The 23993-nt window shown below is 35.1% G+C and overlaps 3 protein-coding genes across 3 annotated transcripts; 1 reads left to right on the forward strand and 2 right to left on the reverse strand.

Moving 5' to 3' along the window:
• Positions 1 to 898: 898 nt before the first annotated feature.
• On the reverse strand, positions 899 to 7566 carry LOC103967286 (rab GTPase-activating protein 22). Its single transcript, XM_009380564.3, has 11 exons — positions 7097 to 7566; positions 6092 to 6187; positions 5505 to 5608; positions 4799 to 5028; positions 4420 to 4542; positions 4187 to 4275; positions 3763 to 3868; positions 3303 to 3400; positions 2467 to 2727; positions 1454 to 1537; positions 899 to 1292 (listed from the first exon to the last, which is right to left on the reverse strand). The coding sequence occupies exons 1-11, from the start codon at positions 7184 to 7186 to the stop codon at positions 1275 to 1277; spliced, it is 1299 nt and encodes a 432-aa protein (XP_009378839.1). The 5' UTR covers positions 7187 to 7566; the 3' UTR covers positions 899 to 1274.
• A 3188-nt stretch (positions 7567 to 10754) lies between these two features.
• On the forward strand, positions 10755 to 12651 carry LOC103967277 (early nodulin-like protein 1). Its single transcript, XM_048564231.1, has 2 exons — positions 10755 to 11020; positions 11889 to 12651. The coding sequence occupies exons 1-2, from the start codon at positions 10825 to 10827 to the stop codon at positions 12335 to 12337; spliced, it is 645 nt and encodes a 214-aa protein (XP_048420188.1). The 5' UTR covers positions 10755 to 10824; the 3' UTR covers positions 12338 to 12651.
• A 1366-nt stretch (positions 12652 to 14017) lies between these two features.
• LOC103967256 (protein disulfide-isomerase 5-3) lies at positions 14018 to 23083 on the reverse strand. Its single transcript, XM_009380537.3, has 15 exons — positions 22882 to 23083; positions 21538 to 21628; positions 21054 to 21148; positions 19805 to 19862; positions 19468 to 19649; positions 19294 to 19351; positions 18584 to 18624; positions 18282 to 18356; positions 17132 to 17188; positions 16206 to 16272; positions 15925 to 16071; positions 15101 to 15322; positions 14534 to 14686; positions 14356 to 14433; positions 14018 to 14277 (listed from the first exon to the last, which is right to left on the reverse strand). The coding sequence occupies exons 1-15, from the start codon at positions 22920 to 22922 to the stop codon at positions 14200 to 14202; spliced, it is 1443 nt and encodes a 480-aa protein (XP_009378812.1). The 5' UTR covers positions 22923 to 23083; the 3' UTR covers positions 14018 to 14199.
• Positions 23084 to 23993: the final 910 nt, after the last annotated feature.

Raw genomic sequence — 23993 nt, forward strand, 5'->3', positions numbered from 1 at the left:
CTTCCCAAACCAAAAAAAATCATTTAAAGCAAATGTGCATGGTTTGAAACAAAAAAGTTTCACATTGTTGAGCACCGATCACTAGGCATGAGCATAAATAAATTGTGCACATTTGCTTTAAATGATGTCGTTTAGGAAGTGTTTAATTTGGATAAGATAGCTTAATGGCATAATGATTTTGTTGTAATGATATTTTTCAATTGCAAAGTTTCAAGCCAATAAATGGATATCTTGTAAGTGAAATGACTCTATAAACAAATGTAACCTTTATTTTGGTTGATACAATGATTTTGTTGCTCGGAATTTTTTTTATTGATTGAATAACTTATTTTCAAAAAATGCCCGAAATTTATGCGTTTGAATTAGAGTTGTCAAAAATAAAATTGAAACTTGTTTAGTGTGTAGGCTAGAGGTAAATGAACGTATAAAAATTGAAATGTCTAAAATACCCTTAAATTTAATAGTCCATTAATGGAAGTGGGTAAAGTGAGACAAAAGAGTTGAAAATGTCAATTTTAAAAGGCAAAGTGAGACAAAACCAGTTTCAAGAGATAAACTAAGACTCAATGGCAATTTTAGGGGCCATTTCGACTAATAAGCCTAATAAAAAAACTTTTATATTTTTATAATAAAGGTTTTCCTTGCAAAAGCACTTCTGAACATAAATGTTTCTTACATAAGCAACCCTAAATTTGCCAACTTGTGGCCAGTCTTTTGTTTTGTTTATTTTGCAATGAACTTTTGTGCTACATGTTCACTTCTTTCTAAACACAGGCAAAATGATCAACACTGACAACACAGCTTCTCCGAATATGACTAATTACTGAATGAAACAAGTGCCTGCACCAACTCTAACTGCATATTGCACTGGGAGGAAGAAGGTAATGCAACAAGATAATTTCAACAAAGAACACTGTAAATTATTTTCATTGATTAGGGTTGGAGCACAGCATAAGCTTGAGCACTTTCCACCCCTCATAATGTCATAACGAACAACGTACCGTTAATACAAAATATAGGCCTCGGTTATCGTTGTACAAAATACAGGCCTATAAAGAATGTTTTTAATATACAAATAATTTGGACTAATTTCACAAACAACAATTGCTCTTGTGGGAATATTTTGCAGAATGGACCAACTGTGCAGCTCTCTCAACTCTGAGCCAAGATTATGTGGAAGTAAATTATAATCTCTTGCCAAATCGGGTAAAACAATGTAAGGAACATTGTCTTACTTCTTTCGGGTGGCCAAAAAATCTATGTGTAAAGTGATGCTATGTCTTCTTGGGCACCTGCAGCAACGAATCAGCGAATGATATTGCAACTTTGAGTGATTATTATACGAATATGTGAAGTGAGCGCATCCACACGCACAAGAAATGCATGAACTAGACATGCAAATTTAATAACAACATCATTGTATACTACACTGCTTCAAAATAAACTGAAGTACCTTTTTTAGATATTTCTTGTGGAGTTTCAATGCCCCAGTGCAAGCTTTTTTGGCATCTAAATTTCCAGTTATGTCATTCAATATCTGGCGGAGAAAAAGAGTGAGGTAAGTAGACAGACAGGTAAAAGTTGTACAAAAATTAAGTTTCAATTCAACCAACTGAAAAATTGACAACTCTAAGTACTTGTTTATTACACGGGTCAAAGATTCTTCACCAGTCCCTAACGACTCGTAGAGAATTATTTTGAACTTCTCCCTTAGGGCATTAGAAATAGCTAAAGACAATTTTAGTCCATGCAGTTTGCCAGGGCTTCCAATTTCGTCCTGCAAAACTTGTAACTATATCCTGCTAGTTAACAATAGGTTGCAATCAACCCAAAAATCCTTAAGATGATCACTTTTCATGTTTTATTTTTAAGAGATTAGGCAACGCATTTGAAATTTTCAGGGTCCAATCCCTTACAAAACAGCATGAAGATGTGATTATTTTTCAGGGTTTTGATCTTGATTGCAACCTAATGTAAGTCGTAAAACTACACGGACAAAATTGGAACCCAAGATAACAACATTGGAACAACAGTTTCATTTGGCTTTTAGAATTTTTATATAATCATTTGTGAAAGAACAAAACGATAGCATCGTATTCTTCTCTGAACCATGTTTGACTACCGTAGAAGAATCCACTTTTTCAAGGAAAGATTTAATAGGGTTGGCTTATCAATGTTGCTGCTCCAGTCTCCTATTCCTTTCCACTTTATTACATATTTTTACTTTCAGATGTAAATTATAATTTATCATGTATGTCAAATCAACCCAGCATCCTGGACCCTAGTTTGGCCACAGCAAGCGGCTTCTTACATTTAGTAACTCTTGTTTATTGTTTTAGACGAATTTATGACGAGGCTGTCCCCACATAGACATGTTTTCTGTTTAAGTCATGTAATATCATTCTCAATATAAGCTGAAAGTTGAACGGTTCTAAGAATAGCAAATCGTCAACTGATAATGCTAACCTTGACAACATCATCCAGACCCCGAGCTTCTGTAAGTAGCTTTGAGCTCTTATCTTTCAAGACACTGGCAACAAGGAAAACAGAAATTGGGAGCGGTGCTTCTGAATTCTTTGCTCCACTTTTCATGTTTTCCCTCTCATACTTCCCACACTGACGTGTTGACTTTGGTTTCCCTTTAGATCCCTCGGCCTTCTCACTATCAGTATCAGATTCTTCGTACACACTGACCAAGTCAGGGTCGTACTCAAGAGCCCACATCATCTGTCAAAGTTTAAATGAGATAAATTCTTACCAATATAAATAAGATCTTTTAAGTTCAAGATGCAGCATAACCATGTATACGTGCACAAAGAAAAAGGATATATTTGGCCAAAAACGAAAAAGAAAAAGCAATAACTATATAGCTGCAGAAATTTACTGTGCAGGACACCCTTTCTTTATTATAGAACAGGATACTATTCAATCAGGAACACATACATCCAATTACACAAACAAATGATCTGAAGTTTGGTCTTTCATATCAAATGTATGCAATAGTTCTTAAAATTTATTTTCGAAAAGTACTTGTCAAATAAGTACTAACTTGCCAACTTTTACTCGGAAGAAATAAGGTCTAATACAAAAAATTCTGCATAAGTATTAAATTTAAGGAACAATATATAAGTGGAATTGTGGAGAAATATTTGATGATTAGGAAAAAATAAAGTGGCTTCCCAGAAATAGTCTCACGGATTCGATAAAAGTATTTATACATGCAATAATTAGATATATTAAAAAAAATCCAAAAGGGAGAATAGAAAAATATCAAAAAGGTACTAACAGAAACTCATTCTTACCTCCCAAAGGTATAAAGAATCACAAAAAGAGAATTCTCGACGGAACAAAACCATAAGCATCCGGAAAGCAAATAAATAGTCACCTCCACCTAGTGTCTCTGCATTCCAAATTGAACATATCTATTACTATCTTCCTCATTTTTTTAGCATTATGTTGAGCAATGTAAGAAAGACATGACAGAAACACACAGCAAATTTGATATTCAAATCCTAATAAACTTTTCTAAAAAAATTCTCAAAAACAGATTTCTTTTCCCTAAATAAATGTATCGAATATTCATCCAAACGGTTGGCGAGCATGAATTTTCATGATCAGTTCTGAGAAGAAGATTATGAATAATGAAAAATGATGAAAATTGCATATGATGTCTCCAACGTTTTAGATAAACAAATATTTTCTGTCTGACAAGTAAATGGACATAATTGTAGAGCTTAGTAAAGCAAATAAAAAAGACAATACCTAAGTGCTGATGAAGTTTAGGATCAATGACTTGAGTAATTGAAGCAAGATTACTTAGTTGTGCCTCCACCCCAACAGAGCTATCGGTACATCTGAAATTTCCTCGCTTTAAATTTAAAATGGAACAAGTCATAAGAAACTGGAATCCAAATTAACCATTACCGGGTAACTTTGTAGCTTTAAAGAAAACACGTAACTTCAAATTGAAAGAAAAATATTGTAGCAACTGTTCAACAACAGAAGTAGATGAACAAAAACAGCTAATGAATCTCATTAATACATGGATTTAAGATTGCACATCTCCTCTGTTAATTTCTGGAAGGAAGAGCCTAGCAACCCTAGTTTTTTTAAACACATGGTAGGCATTGATTTGATGCAACATCAGAATAATATACAAAGTGAAAGATTTGGTGCAAAGTTTTACCAGTCTGCGCATCAAGCGTTCAAAGCACCAAAATGCATCTGCTTCATCATCAAGAAGGATAATCATGGGGGAACAAAGATCACTCATTCCTGATCATTGTGTCATGAATTTCGGAGTTTAGAAACATCAATTTTTTTTTTCTTTTGAAAAAATCAAAATGAATTTCTTTTTCACTTCCCAGAAGTGTAGGGAAGGGATGGATTCAGTAGAAAAATCACTCCTATGTTACCAACCTTGACAATAACCGACATCTGTATCTATCCAGGCATAAACGGCTAAAATATCCCAAAGTTTTGACAAGTTTTCTTGCTTCTCGTAAAACACTAGTGTCCTGTCAGTACGAACCACGTCAAGACCTGGCATACAAATAAAGATAATCAGACAAGCTATCTAACAAATCATTATTAAACATGAAAATTCTGCAATCCGTCAAGTTCAGTACTTTTTCACATGTTGCGGGTAGGTGATGTAAAGACGTGATGAAAACATAGAATTGACCAATAAAATAGTCAGGGCACTGACAACAAAAAGAAAAAATGCCTGACAATAAAAAAGAAGTTCCTCCAAAATAACCATGGTATGTATGCAAACAAATAAAAATATATCACAAACCTATTTGATGTAGAGTAAGCATCCACTGGATTACTTTCTTGTCCGTTACTGGTTCCATAACATTCTTACGGTTTGTACTTGAACCATTGTCTGGATTTATTTGTGAAAGTACTATGGGATCCTGAATGGGCTGACCATCTTCAGTGATTACAGGGGCAGTGATAAACCTACCACTTCCAACAACAGGAAACATTTGACGGCAATCTTCCTTTGACCGAGCATATTGCACTCTGAAAAGGGCAAAGCATGATACTTAACAAATAATACCGAATAATGGGACAGGTTAAGCATAACATGCTGGAATCTGACAAGATAACATTATGTACAGCCTGTACATTTGGAAATATACACATCCCACACAAAATAGAGATGCTGGAGTCTGGACCCCTATCGTATGAAGAGGAAAACCTGAGTCTTTTGCTAGCATGTTTCGCCATTGTTGTTAACTAAATTTACTCACTTGGGGTACATCGCAAGTCATAAACCTCAACTCATGATATTGATTATTTTCCCAAAAGATCATCTTTAAATTACTTAACGAATTGCAGTACTAAAAGATACATGAACCAGAAATAATTTCTCCTTAGACCATTCTCATCAATTGCGAGTGTACTACCCTAGGAAACTTCTTTAGATAAAGAAAAAATAAAAGGTAAATGACAAATAAATTTGAAGTAACCCGAGTGAGGCAGGAAACAAGATATACCTTCGACGTTGCCGAATCTGCTCTCTTTCATCAAATGTGCTCGTAGGATCATAACAACCTAGTAGAAACTCCCAAACTTCTCCTCTAATTGATGGATGGATTCCCTAATTGCCAAATATAATAAAATTATGGATTGAAGCTGACCACTAGCCTTGCAAATTGATTATTTCATGAGCAAAACTATTTAAAAGAATAAGTTCTAGATATCCACAAAATGTAGATGAACTAGTACCAGGCTTAACAACAGCTGGACGGTCAAACAGTGAAGCATCTATGTTATTTCGTGTGCAAATACAAATAAAATTAAGTAATAGATAATCTGATTTTTTCACTAAACTAATGGCTCTGATTTCCTAGATATTCCCTATCATGTAAGTCTGTAGGAGCACCGGTAGGTTTTTCATTGGATTTTACAATAAAAGAACAACAAAAACATAAAGAGAAAAAAATGAATCCATAAAGACAAGTATTGATAGGATTGTCGAGACGCTCTGATAGCTACACAGAATCCAAAACTGAGTTTTATAAATATAACGAAAAAATTTAGCATACTAAGTGGTAGCTATGAATCATGAAGATTCACTCACCCCACGATGAATTCGACTTAAAGTCTTGCCTATATCCAGTTGGCCTTCTGGACTAAATGCAGCCTGCCATTTCCTTACACTTAGAGTTTTACCTGCCTGCATGAGCAAATAGAAATAAGGCGTGGAGATTGAGAGAAGCACATCATGGTAATGAGACATTGAAATCACTATGAAGTAATAAGACAATTGCAGACATATTTAATAGAATACACAATGAATCTTTATCAGTTTCTTATTGTTTACAAGCCTTAATATAATCAAATCATTTTCTTATTAAGGCCAACCCCCATGAAACATAATCCAGATCGATGTTCCGATTCATAATACTTTGGTGATCCAGTTCACAAATATTGGCGTTACAAACGTATCCTGATATATGGAGAAGCAGAAAGTGTAAAAGTGTTAAAACTTGAGAAAACTTTCAAGCCAAAGATTCTGACATGCTGGAGTTTGAGGCAAGGGTTTGTGCAAATATAGCTATATTTCCCTTAATTGCTTACAATTATCAATTTCATATTCGTGTACGTAGGCGTTCACACATTCATATACAGATTTCTATGAAGTTGTGCATAAGCAACACCAGACCGAATATCCCCAACATATTGGGTAGGCGTTACTGGGTGGGAGCATATTGACTCTCGGATACGTATTGAGAACCAACAAGATCCTCATAACTCCGGTTTTAGTCACTCGAATAATCCTATACCTGTCCTACATTCTCCTTCCAAAATTCAACAAGGTGATCAATTAACATTAACACTATCCCCAACATTCTCCTTCCGAAAAATCTAAAAATTAGCCAATTTCATCACTTTGTGATTCTATATCAACACCACCAATTCATGATCTTAACTAAAATCTAGCACCCTACAATATCAAATCTGATTCATTACACAATATCTTGGTTTTCAAATGGGAAAAGGATCAAAATTAAGACAATGGGTATCTAAAAAACCAGTCTTTATATCCAAATCCAACAATCAAACAAAGACCAGAAAGAAAAACCTTGATCTTGAAGCGGGTTTTGGGCACATCTGTACACTCAGGGCGTACTTCATAGAAAGAATCAGCAGGAGTCCCAGCGTCCCTCCACATTCCAATCCCCCAAAAGCACTTTCACAGGAAACACAAAAGCACTTTCCCCAAACCAACAAAAATGGCCCTCAACCAGCACTTAGAGCTAACCGCTTTTCAACAAATCAACCAAAACCCAGAAAAAACCAATCAAAACCCAGAAAAATTAAACTTTCGCAGACCCTTTGGATCAAGCTCAAAACCCCACCAAATAAAAAATGATCTGTTTTTCCTTTTTGCTTTTATGGGTATTATTTTTTTCTTTTTTCTGTGTTGGTGTGGGGGTGTGGTTTGATACGACAATGATGATTGTCGCGGTAAATACTCTGTCAAAGTCGTGACGAGACGGCTGCCATCGCACACCACACCTGAAAAACCCCACAGCCAATATTTATTAACTCTTTAACCTCCCCTGTTTTCCCTTTGTTTTTCACTCATTTTCACCGTCTAAATTTTCTATGTCATCTATTTATTATGCACGTAATTACCCTACATTTTTATCCTGAAATAAAGGAGGGTAAAAAAGAAAAAGAAATTACCTGTACTTGGGTCACCTTTTTCTCTGTGGTAAATAAATTTACTATTTTCTGGGATTTTCTCATTGCTTTTTTTTTTTTTTTTTTTTTTTGTTTTGTTGTTTTTTGGGTGGCAGAAACTTGACTGGGTGGCTGAGAGATTTCCAAGGCCATCGCTTTCGCGGGAACACAGAAGGAAAGAGAACGGAAGTTGAGAGACCGAGTCAAGTCAACGCATTGGGTGGACCCTGATGAGAGGGTGAGTTGGATGGCCTTGGATGGTTTTGGAGTCGGTCAACTTTGTTAGCATCTCGAATACGTCAAACCCATGTATAGTTGATCTATGTGCATTGAATGTTGTTTTGTATGATTGTATGGCCTCATGCTAATCTTAATTATATGTAGTTAACAAACAATGAAATATACTTTATGCCAAAGGTATATAGCGGTAATACTATGAAGATTAAATTTGTAAATAAAATTTTATAAATTAAATAATATTAAAGTTATAATTAAATTATTATTTAAATACTGATTAACGTATTTGTTTCTTATTAATAATCTTAAGGAAAAATTTCGCGTTCAAGAGATTACCATCCCATGCTTTTTTCTTTGTTCCCACGTCATTGACAAAGCCGACCGGCCAAGGGCCTCAAAGCTTTGAGGACACATAAAATACTCAGTTAGTCTATGCATGCGAGGTTTTATTTTTTGCATAAATAATGAAACTTCGGTTTGCTTAAAACCAAGCGCGAGTAGAAACAGTGGTCAGTTGATGAGTTCTGAATAGATATCTATGTGAGTTCGAGTAATGCTCCCATAGAAAAACATGATGCATAGGTCTCTAATCGGATTACTCTACATTACTTAATCGTCACGATAACTCTAAAACATCAAGTGAAGTAGATTCAACAATTCAAACAACTCAACCCCGTAGAAACAGTGGTTAGTGGATGAGCCTTGAATATATGTCTACATGAGTTCGAGTAATCCTCCCATAGAAAAATATAATGCATGTGTTTCTAACTGAATTACTTAATCTCCACCATAACTCTAAAACACCAAGTGAAGTAGATTCAACAATTCAAACAACTAGGCCCATTGATTCATATAAGAAATCTACAATACCTAGATGAAACTAAAACGAAAGAACTCTCCTAAGAGAGAAACAAGAAGCAAATTTCTAATGAGCTTTTGGTAATTATTAAACAAAATCAAACTAAATGAACTAAACAGTGTTGCCGCTCCAGATCCTCCTGGCATCCCGAAGAGAGCCACAGTCTCGTACTGACTAATTAAATTTGAACCACATGCAATCTGATAGATTTCACTCCTTGCAGCTCCAAACTCATATTGAAGGTGACAACTTGACAGTCTTGACCCAAAACTTTGAGGTAATCATGTGCATGGGTCAAAAGACGGCAAACATTTTGGCGACTACAATGTGTTACGGTGACAATTCTACACCAAAATAAAAAAGACAGGAAGGGGAGAAAGGGAATAGACCAAGAAGGATTACCAAGAGGGAAAAAACCTAGCCACTTTGAGAGAGAAATTGTGTACATTTTTATTACATATAAACTATAAGCTCGTAGCATTCGTCTGGGTCGTTACAGCTTGTCCATTGGTAGTGAACGTGAATGGTTACTTACTCCGGCCACCTTCCTTTATCTTGGATCTCCATGTTGAGGAAAATATGTAACTGGTTCTTATTGGTTCCTACCAGGATTTGTTTACCTTTGGTTGAAAGAAGTGGAGGTTCCACTAGAAAATCAAATGGTAATATAGAGAGCAGCCAAACTCCTTATCAACACATATTATGTCTTTTGTTTTCACGTTGTGGGATTCTTATATACAGTCAACATTTACAAAGAGGTGTGCTCAATTAGGCTAAGTCACACAATGAGTTAGCCATAATAATTTAGTGTCGAATTCGCCCTTACAAGTGGATATATAAGAATATATACTACTAAATTGTAGTATTAGTTAACGTCAATCCTTATTTTGGTTTTTTTTAAGATTTTATGTTAATGATAAGACCCTTATTAATTGTGATGCACATATACAATGATCCCCATGAACAGAATCATTCAATGAATTTGCAACATCCACAAGAGCATGTGTTTGCGGTTCTAATCCAAAAGGTTACTTCATTACTCACAATGATTTGATTAATTTGTATCTTCTAAAAAAATTGCACCGCACGTCCGACGGAAAAAGAAAGTTAAGCTTCCACTTGAGCTCTAAAATTTGGAACCTGTGCTCGATCGCTGGTCAGGAGGTCAGTTCTTCAATGCAAAATACCATTCTGCAAGACTTTTATTACTGAGTTCCAGAACTTTATTGCAAATTGACATAGGGAAATGCCTAGAGGAGGGACAGAGAGAGACAAATCACGTTCAATAATTAATTAGTCTAACCCAGAACACAAGCCATGAATATTCTTGATAATGTTTAAGCAAAGAATAAACGCATACAAGAAGTTATTTAAAAGTTCCAATAAAATAAAGTCCCAAGAACAACTATTAAGAGTAATTATCTCACATCGAAAATAAAATAAAATCTTGTATGTAATTATAAGTAATTGAGTTACTCTTTATATTGTCAATTACTTTTATGCTTGGACCTCGACTTTTTCATCATATGAGAGCAAGTTGTTTTATGTGTGAAGCTCAATAGACAAGTTGTTTCATGTGGAGCCCAAATATGGCTACACATACTCCACGTCACATGATTTGTACTATTTACATGCTAAGCTTGAATTCGTCGCACTTGAGGCGTATGTTAAAAGTATTAATCTCACATCTCAAGGAAAGAACGGACGTTGCATTTGCTTATAATAACTGAATTGCTCTCCATATTCCTAATTAGTTTTAGGATGAAACTTTACGATGAAACTCATCATTCCTTAACAACCATTTAACAATTGAAAGTGCATATATGCTTTGCATTGAGAGCTAAGAAACCAAAAAGATAAAAAAAAAGAATAAGAAAAAGTAGCAAAAGCTTCTCTGACAACAAAGCTGGTAGAAAGTATTCCATGCAACCCCTACAAAAACCCCTATCAGAACACCGTTCATTCCACCCCATTTTTCTTCGTCTTCCAAAAACGACAGGGAAATACAAGCAATATTTGGTCCAACAATGGCCAACCAAATTCACAAAAATAATATTAATGCAGTTTTTGTTGTGGGGATTGTATGCGTGACGCTGTTGATACAGAAGAGTGGTGCAACTGACTTTGCAATTGGAGGCTCAAAGGGCTGGTGTGTTCCTGATTCTTCTGTTCACTATAATCAATGGGCGGAAAGAAACAGGTTTCAAATCGGAGACTCCATTGGTAAGTTTTTTTATGCTCTATATTTATTAATAAGGTTCTACATATCACTCTCAGTGTTCAGCATCTGAATATACAAGCAAGTTTTAGGTAAAACCTATTTTATTTAAACACTTTACTCCTATGCCACCCAGGATGACCTTCCTATTTTTTGTGTTATAACTTAGTTTGATGCGTTAATACATTATTTTTCATTTCAAATTTGCTCATAAGGTTAAAAATGGTTAAGAACATGATTTTATAGTCCACCACTTATATATTAATTTTATTAAAGAATTGTATTACTTTTAAAGGGACACTTGTCATTGTTCATGTTTGTAAATTGATTACGAGGATAAAACCGAAGTTATGTGATTAAAATTAAATACAAAAGTAAATTTATTACAATCTATGTTGAGAGTATTCATTACATTTTGTGGAAAAAAAGAAAAAGAACAAAAAGAGATCTATTATGTGTTTATAAGTAATTTGCTACTTCACATATTACCAATTAATTTTATGGTGAAACGTCAATTTTCTTCGGTCTGGTATATATTTTACATAGTTGGACAAGCCAACTGTAATTAAAATTATTGATTTGATGGAATTATGTGTATGCATGTGATTTTAATTTATAGTGTCTCACGACAACTTAACAGATCAAATAAAAGATCATTGTATTTTGGGGCTTGTAGCTCCAATGGTAGTAAATTACGTCCACCCCAAAAAAAGGGAGGGGTTCTGGTTCCCCTCCGCCCTTCCCCTCTTTGTAACAAAAACAACACACAATCAAAAATTCAAAATTGTACAAAAATAAAAATAGAAGGTTTAGTTACTCCCGCATAGCCATGCTTACCCTTGCTAATTTACTTGATATATGTTTCAACTGCAGTGTTCCACTACCCTCCTGGCCAAGACTCAGTGCTTTTAGTAACCCAGGACGACTACACCAACTGCAACACGGATTCACCTACGGCTAAGAAATACACCGATGGCCACACAGTCTTCAAGTTCAACCAATCCGGGCCATTCTACTTCATCAGTGGGAACAAAGATAAATGTCAGAAAAATGAGAAGGTGGTAGTGATTGTCTTGGCAGATAGAAACAGAAATGCAAAACCTCCTTCATCTTCAAACTCAAAAGATATGATCCCATCTCCAGCTCCTTCTGATGAAGCGTCTCCACCTCCACCGCCGTCAGGGACTACTGAGATTAACCCTACTCCTGCTCCTGAAGGTGAAACACCTCCTCCACCTCCAAACGCGGCTTCTTCAGTTTTCATGAGTTTTATTGGGTCCGTCGGAGCATTTGCCGCATCCTCAACACTTTTACTACTCTAACAAGATGGATCTAAAGCTTTCAAGATGAAGATGGGCTGGATGCTCCTTGCTTGTGGAGCGGCATACCGCATACCGAAAAAAAGAAGATTGGATTGGATTCCTTGAGTACAAAGTTTGTTTTCTTTTGAGAGCATCTTTTTATTACTCTCTGTTTTATTTTATGTTCTTTTTCCCTTAAAGCTCAGTGTACATGTTTGTACTGGTGCTTGGTATTGTTTGATTCTCATTTGTATGTGCTTGTGAGACTCCACAATAAAGGCCAATAATGTAGATGTATGCACAAATAAATAAATTGATTAATTTTACGTAGTGCATGTTAATGTATATGTGCATTCCCGTGGGAAATGCAAGTATTATCTTTGGTTTCATGACTTGCGTTTGTGGAAGCAATAAGATACGAGGTGTTTGACTATCCAAAGCCGTTAAATTTAGCTAGTTAATCCATATTCGATCCGTTACAGATTGAATTGTGAATTCATGAGTCTTTATCATTTATTGTCAAAATTTAGACCCTAATTTCACAATTTTCTGTTTTTATAAAAACTTTTAAATATAAGAAAAATCTCAACTGAATAGACCCAAAAACCCTCAAAACTAAAAGCTAGTTATACCTACAAGCTAAATCCCTTTAAATGTTATGATTTGTTGTTTAATGAGGGAGGAGAGGGACAAATCGTTTTACAATATTATGAAACCCCTTAAATCTTATGCTTTGCTGTAGTTCTGTGAAATTTTTATCATGGATTTTGTAGTTGTGTCTAAAACAAAAACTGAATAATATGTAGTATAGTCTAAAAAAAATTGAAAATCCTTACCTATGCGTGAAAAATAGCATGCTCTATTGAATTGTATGAGTGGATTTTTGCAAGGAGAATCATCACAGAAATCTAATGTAGTCATGTTGAAATTTTTATGAGTGAGAGTTTTAAACATGGAATTTTGACAAAAGTTAAAATTTATAAGTTGACACACATCACTTCCTTTTATTTGGATTCATAATACATAGAAATTAAAATTTTCATATGGGAAAAAAAAAAAACTTTGAAATTGGGACTCCAATTCCTAAGTTTAAATTTCATGTAAATAGGTGTCATCTCCAAATTTCTACGAGAGAGAGAGTTTAAATATAAAAAATTCAACATTCAAATTCCATTGTATTTTGGAGTTAACCAAAAAAAAATTCACAAATTCTAGAAAATAATATTCCATTATTTCTATTTCCGTCATTTTGAAATTCTTCAGTAATATTAAATTTCTTCATTCAAATATAGTGAAATTACAAATCCAATCCAATTGGATAAGTAATTGAAACAAACGGTACATGTATTTACTTACTACATTCATCATCTAATGCTCAGATATTATAGTCTCTTCGTTTACATATCTGGCCGTTAGATGGTGAGTGTATCTCTTTGAAAACATATTTGACCGTTAAATGGTGAATGTATTAAGTAAATGTACATCCGTGAATGATTTTGAGTTTAACGCCTCACTTATCCCTACTTTTCTGCTTTCCCTTGCAGCTAAAAACATAAAAGGAAAAACAAACAAAAAAAGCGTATAATGGGTGCTTGCACCATCCCTCGTTTACATATTCCACAACAATTAGTATGAGGTATGCGTTTCCTTTTTTAGTATAAAGTTACCTAACTATAATCGCATGAGTTGTGAAGTATACAATGTTTGTAAAATCGTTTCGTGTTTCGAAAACTTGAACCGAAAAATCGGCACTTGTAATGCTTCATTCCACATTCTTCTTTCTAAGAGGAACATGTTTCATCGTTAACAAAACAATCCTCACTAAATCAGATGTAGCGAATAAATAATTCTTCTTGTACACTAACCAACACTTGGCCTATCTATCAGAAGTTTTTGCCGAGTTCAACCTTCCTCATCATTCTAATAGTATTGTGCAGAATTGAGTCCATTATTCCCGCTACCTGCAAACCCAAACGAAAGAAAAAATTAGTGAGCACTCTTGACACAGGTAAACAACTACAAAAAACAAAGATACTAACCGTGAAAACGCCTCCGATAATAGCGCACACATTCGTGATAAAATGTGAAAAGGATTTCGGGTTTTCTGTTATTAAAACCTGGTTATAGAAGACAAAGAAAGAGAAAATGTGAGAGAAGCAAAGAGAGTAAAAACTAAAAGACATCTACACTATTTTTGTTTTTTAACGAAAATTAAACCTGCATGGGGGAGAGCTCGAAATGGAACTTCGCAACTGGTATTTGGAGACTCTGAGCCAAGCTGCTGTGCGCCGTGTACTCATACTCCTCAATTAATTTATGAGATCTCCCAGTTATGACTTCAGATTTAACTATTTGAAGGTAATGCTCTATCTGCACATACAATTACCAGATATTGCAATTATAATGAGCTTAAGCATTTGCTACTCTTTACCAGCCCAATAAACTTCATCAATGAATCTACTTGTAAGTCCACAAATATATGGAAGAACGAATAAACACTATGTAGTACCCAAAGAAGATTAGCCAAAAAAGGAATTAAAACAGTTAGTATCCACTCAGAAGGAGATGTTTATGGACCGTGAAAGCATCTTTAGGGAGGTAAGAATATCCATACAACTACTAAAATGCGTAAAACTCAATCACATGCAGCTATACATTGCCAATACACTCCCACACACATTGGCATGTTAATGGACAAGCACAGAACAATAGAGAAACAAACAGAAGAAAAAGATAGGAGTCATAGAAAAAGATAGGAAGAGTCATGCATAGAGACAAACTTACTGTAACATTAGCACCTAAGTCACGGTGATTTATGAAAGACCGACCATTCAACCTATCATGGCTCACACCAAGATAAGGTACCAATCGCTTGACATCACTCATCACCTTAGGAGCAATCATCCTACCGAATGAAAAATGTGAAATGACGTGAGACATGTTCATTTGAGAAGCATCGAAGGAATGAGCTCCCGAATGAGCGGAAATGACAAGGTTTCCCGGAACCTGCACAGCACAGGACAAATCATACCTATTTCCAACTGAATAACATCTAAGAGTTTTACTGTAAGGTCAATTGAAAGGTCAAAGAAGGCCAGAATTCGGACAATGATAAATTGCATTTTACTGGTACAATATTATCTTCTGTTTATTCATGTTAACCACCAAGTACAAGAAATTTTAAAATTTGAGGAGGTAAACCATAGCTTAGTTGCTAAGGTGGCAAATTTTTTGTTCTTTTTTCATGAAGAAGCCAAGGTCAGCTGCTGCTGTCATGACTGCACATGTGATTCTCAAGTGTGAGGGAGACTCGTGTGTGCAGCTCTGCTAACCAAATTGAGCAGTCACAGCTGCCCTTGGCATTTCTCTTTATTCTTACCGATTTCAGGCATGTGAAACACCTGAAGGCATGCTCTCAAACAAAGAAAAAAAGGAAATGAGTTGTTCAATCCCTCTGTCATCACATTTTCAAGCATGTGAAGCACCTCGAGCCATGCCTTGGGAGCAGAGGAATAAAGCAAAGATTTCTACGGGTATAACCACTGTCCTGTGATTAGGTCTAACATGCCCAATGGTTCTATTAATTTCAATTTCAACTAGAAGATCACCTTCTTTACACGCACATATCCTTCAATTCTACACCCTCCTGTCAATGGTGCTGGTCTTTTTGCATTCTCACCCCCATTGTTAGATTTACCCTCCAAAGCAAGTTTTTCAGACTCCACCGGGATAGGTGCAACCAAAGTTTCCATTGTCTGCAAGGACAGAAGCTTCATATCAGATTTACAATTTCATTGGGGCACTGAATATCAAGAAGCACCAACAAGTTCAAAGTCAAAGTTAAACATGGGATACAATGACACTAATTAAAACTTATGAATTCTTGTACCTTAACAAGGCTATCTGTATCTCGATCACCATAATAAGATTCATGCTCATGGTGTCCATGGTCATCCCTGTGAAAGAATGCCAGATAAAGAGGTTGCTTACGTTAAGCTTCATATGTACAAGACAGGCATGGCCGAGGGAGCAAAATTTGAGAATCAAATGTATGAATCAAAATGGGTCCATTAAAGAAAATAAACTGAAACATGAGCTTTTCTAAAGCCCAGGACATACACTTAAGAGAATGGAGAAACACCCCCGGGGGAAAGGGCAAGAGAGGGAAGATGAGAGAGGGAGAATTGTCTTTTCGATACTATTGCCATCTCAGAAAGATCATAAATGAATAAACTATGCATGAAGCTCCACAACTGAAGGACCAGAAAAACCTAGATAAGACTTAATTGGCTCCCCTAAGATTGCATTTAGATAGATGACTTGAAATTGAGGATTTCAATTTGCATTTTTATTATACATTGTATAAGATATTAGGCATATTAAAATTCTTTGCTAATTGAAAGTAAATGTACATGACAATATAAGATCAGTTAAATATTAAAGAACAAAATGTCATTTCAAATTAACTTCCTAATGTACTTGACCAAAATTTTCTTTCAGTATATCAAAACTATACTTCATCCCTTCTTTGACATTTCACACTCAATATATAAAAAAGTAAAATTCAAATCTTGCATATCCACATGTTGAAATGGAGCCTTACAGCACGTAAAAAACTGCTCTCCAAATAGATACAGATAAATACGCATACGAGTAAGATGAGGATAGAACAAACAAAAATAAAAAACGATAAATTAAATGCGACTTAAAACGTAATGTTAAAGACTCCCAAATTGAAATAATTTCGGTAATAAATAAATGAGTAGAAATAAGTTTGAAAAGAAAATAAACTTTGCAAAATTTTGTAGCATTTACCTCACATCACTTCCTTTACGAAAAATACGAATTGATGGATATCCTTGAATGTGATTCCTGAACATTATGAGGAAGCATAGTTAATAATGGCAACAACAGGAAGACAGTGGTACATGAAGCACACTTGAGAGGTAAGTAAAGAGGAGAACAACTAGGTTGTATCTTGAGATGTAAAGCAATGATGTATAACTAGTTAAGATGGCACATAAAAGCTTAAGTTGGTGGATATGAAAATAGTTCAAATGGTAATTCAAGTCTGGGACACCAAGATTGATGGCTTAACTATGGCAACATACAAGAATACCACGTGAAAATGCTTAAGATAGAGATAGACTAAAACATGAGCTCATCCATGTTCCCACCCTGAGGCTTACAGTTCTCTTTTCAACCAGAAAGTCAAAATATACTGATCTGCCAGTAAAATGCTACATTGGTAAGAATACTACCACTACTACAACAACGCCAACAACAACAACCAAGCCTTATCCCACTAAGTGGGTTCGGCTGTAGGAATCCTAGAACGCCACTGTGCTCGGCTTTGTGCCAAGTCTTCCATTAGCTCCAAGTACTCCATATCTTTTCTTAAAGTCTCTTTTCAAGCCTTCCTAGGTCTAATTGGTAAGAATACTACCCTAGAAATAAAATCTAGAGCTCTAATTGGCATTTCAAGAAACTAAATCCTAGTATTGTTATTTTGAAAACCACCCCAATTATGCCCCGGTAGGTAGCTTATGGTACTTGTTTCAAAATCTTCTTCAACGACAAATAGGTTCCTCTTCCACTTTTAAGTCTTGACCACATTTTCAAGCAAGAATAAAAACAACCCTGATCATTTCAAGTTAAATTTATTGTTTAATATGTTTATTAATAGTGAACAAAATGTGCTATTTAGTATTTACAAATCTACAGTTGCAGCGCATTAAGTGGAGTTTGGCCGTTCAGTTTTCTTGTCCACTGTGAGTCGGCTATTAAAATATAGAATGTATAAATCTCTTTTTCAATAAGAAAAATTGCAAATATACTTATAGATTGTTTTTATACAACTAATAAAAACTGAAAATGCATATGGCCACAGTGAAAAGTAACATAAAACAAATCGTATTCCATAGAAAATCAAGTGGAACGTAGGACTAAGCAATTTAAAACATACCTCTTACACAAGTCACCTTCTTCAGTACAATCCACCTTCGCCATAAGTATACGGCCATCTATTTCTGGATCATACCTGTTAACCAAGGAAGCATGAGAGAAAGTGAGATAAGAATTGTAAACTTCAAATTCTGGACTGCACCATTAGAAAGGGGAAATGTTATTAACACTCTAGAACAGCCCTTCAGCACTCTTCCTGAATGTAGAACATAAGGAAAGAGTGCAGGATGACTAGTGCCAATAACAGCTCCCTCAGAAAAATCATATTATGTGGAAGAAAAGCAGACTTTCAGAGTGAAGCACCTCTCTCTTATTATTTTGGCGGCCTTCTCCCATGAAGGTTTCTGAAAAGGAAAGTGATAACATGAAGCAAGAAGTAATAAAAGAGGAAGATAAAAATGCAGCAAGAAAGATACGCTTTTGGATGGATTCAACTAAATAGTTCAATTACGTCAACCAAACAATAAATTAATGCACACAAAGCATCTTCCGATTATACAACAGTTCCATCGAAAATGAAGAAAGAACAACATTAATTGACCCAAGGATCTTGTGACTTGTCATAAGATAATGCATATTGACAAGGACATACATGATCAAGGGTATGAAATGAGGGAAACAATCGAAGTAGTAAATGATAGTTAAACAACTCCACAACCCAAGAGCAATGTATGAAGTACAACAAATACATATATTACACAATTTTAGATTTCTTTCATTCGGCAAAACTAAAAGATATAAGTTGAAGAAATCCTCAGCTAGTAACATTCTCAATGAAAACTGCATTACAAGAATTTTTCCCATGATTGAATGATCGCATTATTTGCATACATGAGTTACAATTTAGTTTCTAGCCAAAATATGAGATTCTAAATTCTTTGCAATCATGCCAAAACCATAGAATATGCATATGCAAATGCAAGTATAAAACAAGAACCGTAGAAATTGATTGATTAAGAAAACTAAAAATTTCATGAAAAGAGATTTGAGACATGTGAAGCTATTTTATTTACCATGCGATTGCTCCAGTAGCACCACGGAGCATAAAAATTAACCACCAAAATTGGGTGCCTGCAAAAGAATTGTTTAATACAAAATTAGGAAATGTATCAATTTGCAACATAAAAGTGTTCCACATCAGCAGCATTAAATATCAAAGGTATAGAACTAAAAGTTGGCCCACTTACTGGTGAGTAAACTTTTCAAAATTCTGAGCAGTTAGAGAAATAGAGCCATCACCAGAAAACTCATCTCCATCCCCATGCTTAATATTATGTAAAACGGGTCCTGAGTGGAACTCAGTGCCAGTTGGTCTTAAATCTGTCCCTATGGAGAACTTGCGAATTGTTTTCGTAATATTCAATCTGTTCTGAGAATAAGAGGGAATGGATTCAGGATAGATGGATACCACATAAAGAATATAAAAATTACTAACAAAGGATCATTAGCATTAGGGATGAAAATCAGGACCAGAGTAAATAATATTGAAGAAAAAATAAATAAATAAATGAGAGAGAAACTTACTGTTCCTAACACGTCACTCACGTCAAGAGATGCGAATTCACATGAAAGTGCAGGAAAACTACACGAAAAAGGAGATAACATTACTCAGGCGGCCAAGGAAATGAGAGAGGCAGGGGGTGAAGGAAGGTTATATAAATTGATACTACACAAATAACACTGTTCTAAAAATCCTTGCCCAGAGCCGCCTATGCGGGGGCCTAGGCGCTAGACGGGTAGCCACCGCCCCGATTAAAGCCTAGGCATTTGAAAATTAAGAAAGGGCACCTAGACCTGCTGAGGCGTCCGCCTAGACCGCCTAGCCCACCCAGACCTGCCTAGATCGCGACACACTCCAACAAAAAATAGTTAACTTTCATTTTGCATTTTATTTTTTGCAATAAATTGTAAGAGACTTGTTGAATATTTAAATGAACACACATTATATGTTTGTTCTCCATGTTTTCCGTTTGAATACTTCATAATATATATGTCATACTATTTTGTAGTTTATGATGATATTATATATATTTTGAGTATAAGTAGACACTTATTTACATGAAATATAATAGATTTACTTAAATCCGCCTAGTCCGCCTAGGCGCTAGGCCCGAGTCCGCTGCCCGACTAGCGTCTAATGTCTTTTAGAAACTTGATAAATAATAATCGAAAGTGATAACCAAGATTTTTCTTTGAGTATAGTTTGAATCAGAGAGGTGAATCACCAAATTTTCCAGGACTAGGAGTAAGAGAGGAAGCACCCTCATAACCTAATGCTCACACAATATAATTGCCTCTTTTGGGCTGATTAAAGCATTTCCTACAAATTCCCATGTAGTGCACCTTAGAATCATTTGGACCTAATTTAATTAAAAGCACATGGAGCCATGAACCTAATAAGTCATCATTTTTTCACCATATCAAAAAGTCCTACCACTCTCAACCATGATATTTATGCCATTCTTATTATAAATAGTAATAACGATTGATTAAATGGGGCTCGACAATATCACATCAACCTAGTATCTGTAAGTCCTAACCACATGTTCATATATGGGATCTGGTTGTGTACCACCACTAAGTGAAGATAATGTAAAAAAATCAAAATGATGGTTAAGAAGAATATCTTTGAATAAAATTCCAATTACACGAAGGATAGTTTTTCACTGACATTCTAAAATTAACAACCGGATCAGTATAAAATTGAACTCCATGCATGTACATAATAACTTCATTAACATCAAAAACACCAATGCAAACTATGAATGTTTACCTGATATTAAATTCAATGCGTAAGAAATCCCCATCAGAACTCTTGTCGACAATAACAGATGTAGAGGTGCTGACGGTTAAATAATTATTCAGTTCCTGTAAAATGAACATCATAAGTCCCATCAGGATGTAAAGAAATGCCATTATTACTAAATTTAGTAATAAAGTGCTGAAACAGATTACTTAAAAAAGGAAAAAGGAAACAGCAAAAAATAGAAGATAAATACAAATATAATAAAGTGTATTAACTACAAGCATATCTCAACAAGAAATAATTACGAATAAAAACCAAGGATGGAAAAGAGAACAAAACTACTAGAAATTCTCGTAGATATTATAAAAATAGAAAAAGGTTAAACATACGTAGAGGACCAAAACAAGCATCAATTGAGAAAGAAAAAAAAAATCATTACTCAATGCCCATTGGTCGAATTTGAATACTTTGAACGCATAAGTGATGAACTATAGAAATATGAGCTGATTACCATTCCAAATAAAAACATCATGGCAAGAGCTGCTACAATAGATAGTCCTGCACCCGATAACGATGCTTCTGTCAAATCTCTAGGAATTTTCCTGTACACAGGAAAAGCATTGTAGCATAAATACATATCAGACAACCCCTGTAGGTGAATTTATTGCCCAGTAAATTATAGCACAGGTTTATTTGTTTATATACAGGAAAATTTAACAAACACCAACTGGACTATTAGGGTGTGCGCAAGTACCACCCAGATTGCAAATTCACCACCCAGACTCATGGTTTACTGTGAATGTACCGTCTCTATTAATTTTTGCACATGTGAGCCATTTACAAGTGTATTTTTGCCACTTAAAGACCTCTAGATGACTTACAGTAACAATTCAGTAGAATAAAGCTCGTGTGACATATCTTCTGCTTCCCAGAAGACAAGCTGTAGTCAATGAAATTCTTACCCCAAAATACAGATGAAAAAATGCTCATGTGCTCATACTAGATGAGATTTAATGGAATTTTCTAACGGTAATTGACAGATGTGATACATCCACACTAAAAGCGGAGTGCAGGTAGTAAATTGGCAGGATTTTATTGTTTGGGCGGTATTTTACAGACGCCCCTAATAGTCCAGGTAGTGTTTGGTAAATTTTCTCTTCCTTCTCCTTCTATTTGCAGGGAAAGCTTGCAAAGAGATGCAATGTGACATTTTTGCATATAATTTTAGCTCCTTAGATGTGTGCCATAAACATCAGACACCGAGCAGCTAAAACCCTTGAATCATTTGCTATGAATGCTTCCACTAAGCACCTCCAAATAATCTAGTAATGCCTCCTTACTCTCAGGTAGTGGTGATAATATGAATCTTTCAATGGCCTGAACGTGTCTATTGCAAAACTAATTCATCATTTCTATGGATACCAAATTCGTTGCTTCGTCGGCCAAACAAAAAATAAATAAAACCAATTACAAGCAAACGAAGGCCTCATTCCAAAATTCATGGATAATACCAATTACATTAATTTCCAATGTTCATTCAATCAATCAAACACTACTTCATTTCCTCCCAACAAAGAAGAATTACTCAATCCAAATACTAATTTTAAGCAACCAAAGTTTTCAAATCACCAATTTTTTCCATTAATATTAATTTAAATTCTTAATCCTAATTATAACCATTCCAATTCATTGATAAATCCAAGCCATTCATTCACTTATCCATCACAATCCACATGCACCAAAAAGCAATTACGCAAAATCGAACTGAATTTTCCACGATCAGATTCAAATTACACATACACACGCAGAGCTGATGAACAGTGAAAGTGAGTGAAGGAAATGCGAGAGATCTGACCTATAAAAATCGACAGACTTGATCTTGCCGGAGGAAATCATGGCTGAGATGAACGGACTGGATTTGATTCCGGAGCAACGGAGAGCTCTAATCCCAATTTTCCCGAGCAAAATCACAGAGAGAATGAAATGGGAAAGAGAGCTGCTGCCTTCCCCTCTCGCCTTAGCTTTCACTTTTTGTGTTTTTTTTTTTTTTTTGTTTTTTTTTGGTTTTTGCTCCGATTAGTGATCACGCGTGGGACGGTGCACCGTACTTACTATCACTGTCGCCTGTGGGACCAGATCTACTGCCGCTTATACTCGGATTCTCGATTCATCAAACCTTTAGCGTTGACGTACGATGAGAATTAAGATCTTTCTTTTTTATTTGGTTACTTTATCTTGCTTAGGTAAGAATAAGACGTTGTTAGTGGTTGACGATTTTAATATTTTTATCTTCGATAAATTGAGGATTCTTTTATATGGAAAGTTACCAGATTTTGGAATTTACTATAATACTTATAAAAGCCTAAATGAGCCGAGTTATGTTAAATATCGTAGTGCTCAGATCGAGTAATATGAATATGATAATTAAACGTAACTTATTTAAAGATCTTCGATTAGGTTCAGCTTGTTGCCGCGATCACAAATTAATAAGTTGTGAAACAAAAGAAGAATGTGTACAAATGAAGTGTTTTAGATAGTTCAAAACTAGAATTGGCACAATATCCGCTAAATGGCCACCCTTAATCAATTTAGGTCAAACCTTGATGTCGCGACTCATGCATTACTAATAAAGGTGTAAAGCTTACAAAAGTACTGATACAACAACAATATGCACCACTTCCATTTGAAAAACAAACTCTAGTCATTTATGCAGCTATCAATTGATTTTGTGATCGAAGGCCAACGGATAGAGTACTGGTTTGGTATTGAGTTGCTTTTATAAAAAGTGAATATAAAAAAAATGCTGAGCTGAAAAAATTGTTTGGTAAACGCTTAAAGAAACAACTTATTTTCACAATTTTGGGTAAAAAAAGTTGAAAACATGAAACAGCAAAAATGAGCTTATTCTCACAACACAACAGAAGCAATTTTTTTTCAAAGTACATCAATACCAAACCACCCCAAAAT

The sequence above is a fragment of a genome, unplaced genomic scaffold (genome assembly GCF_019419815.1).
Source record: "Pyrus x bretschneideri cultivar Hongxiangsu unplaced genomic scaffold, Pyrus_bretschneideri_v1 Contig38, whole genome shotgun sequence".
NCBI classification, from domain to species: Eukaryota; Viridiplantae; Streptophyta; class Magnoliopsida; order Rosales; family Rosaceae; genus Pyrus; species Pyrus x bretschneideri.

Coding starts and splice junctions, on each gene's coding strand:
- LOC103967286 (XM_009380564.3), bottom strand. CDS start 7,186: ATGTGGAGGGACGCTGGGACTCCTGCTGATTCTTTCTATGAAGTACGC. Junction 5,609..6,091: donor TAAGTCGAATTCATCGTGGG/GTGAGTGAATCT, acceptor TTTGGCAATTAG/GGAATCCATCCATCAATTAG. Junction 4,543..4,798: donor GCTTACTCTACATCAAATAG/GTTTGTGATATA, acceptor TTTGTATGCCAG/GTCTTGACGTGGTTCGTACT.
- LOC103967256 (XM_009380537.3), bottom strand. CDS start 22,922: ATGATTTCCTCCGGCAAGATCAAGTCTGTCGATTTTTATAG. Junction 21,629..22,881: donor AAGTCTGTCGATTTTTATAG/GTCAGATCTCTC, acceptor TCCTGTGTACAG/GAAAATTCCTAGAGATTTGA. Junction 21,149..21,537: donor TGATGTTTTTATTTGGAATG/GTAATCAGCTCA, acceptor TTCATTTTACAG/GAACTGAATAATTATTTAAC.
- LOC103967277 (XM_048564231.1), top strand. CDS start 10,825: ATGGCCAACCAAATTCACAAAAATAATATTAATGCAGTTTTTGTTGTG. Junction 11,021..11,888: donor TCAAATCGGAGACTCCATTG/GTAAGTTTTTTT, acceptor TTTCAACTGCAG/TGTTCCACTACCCTCCTGGC.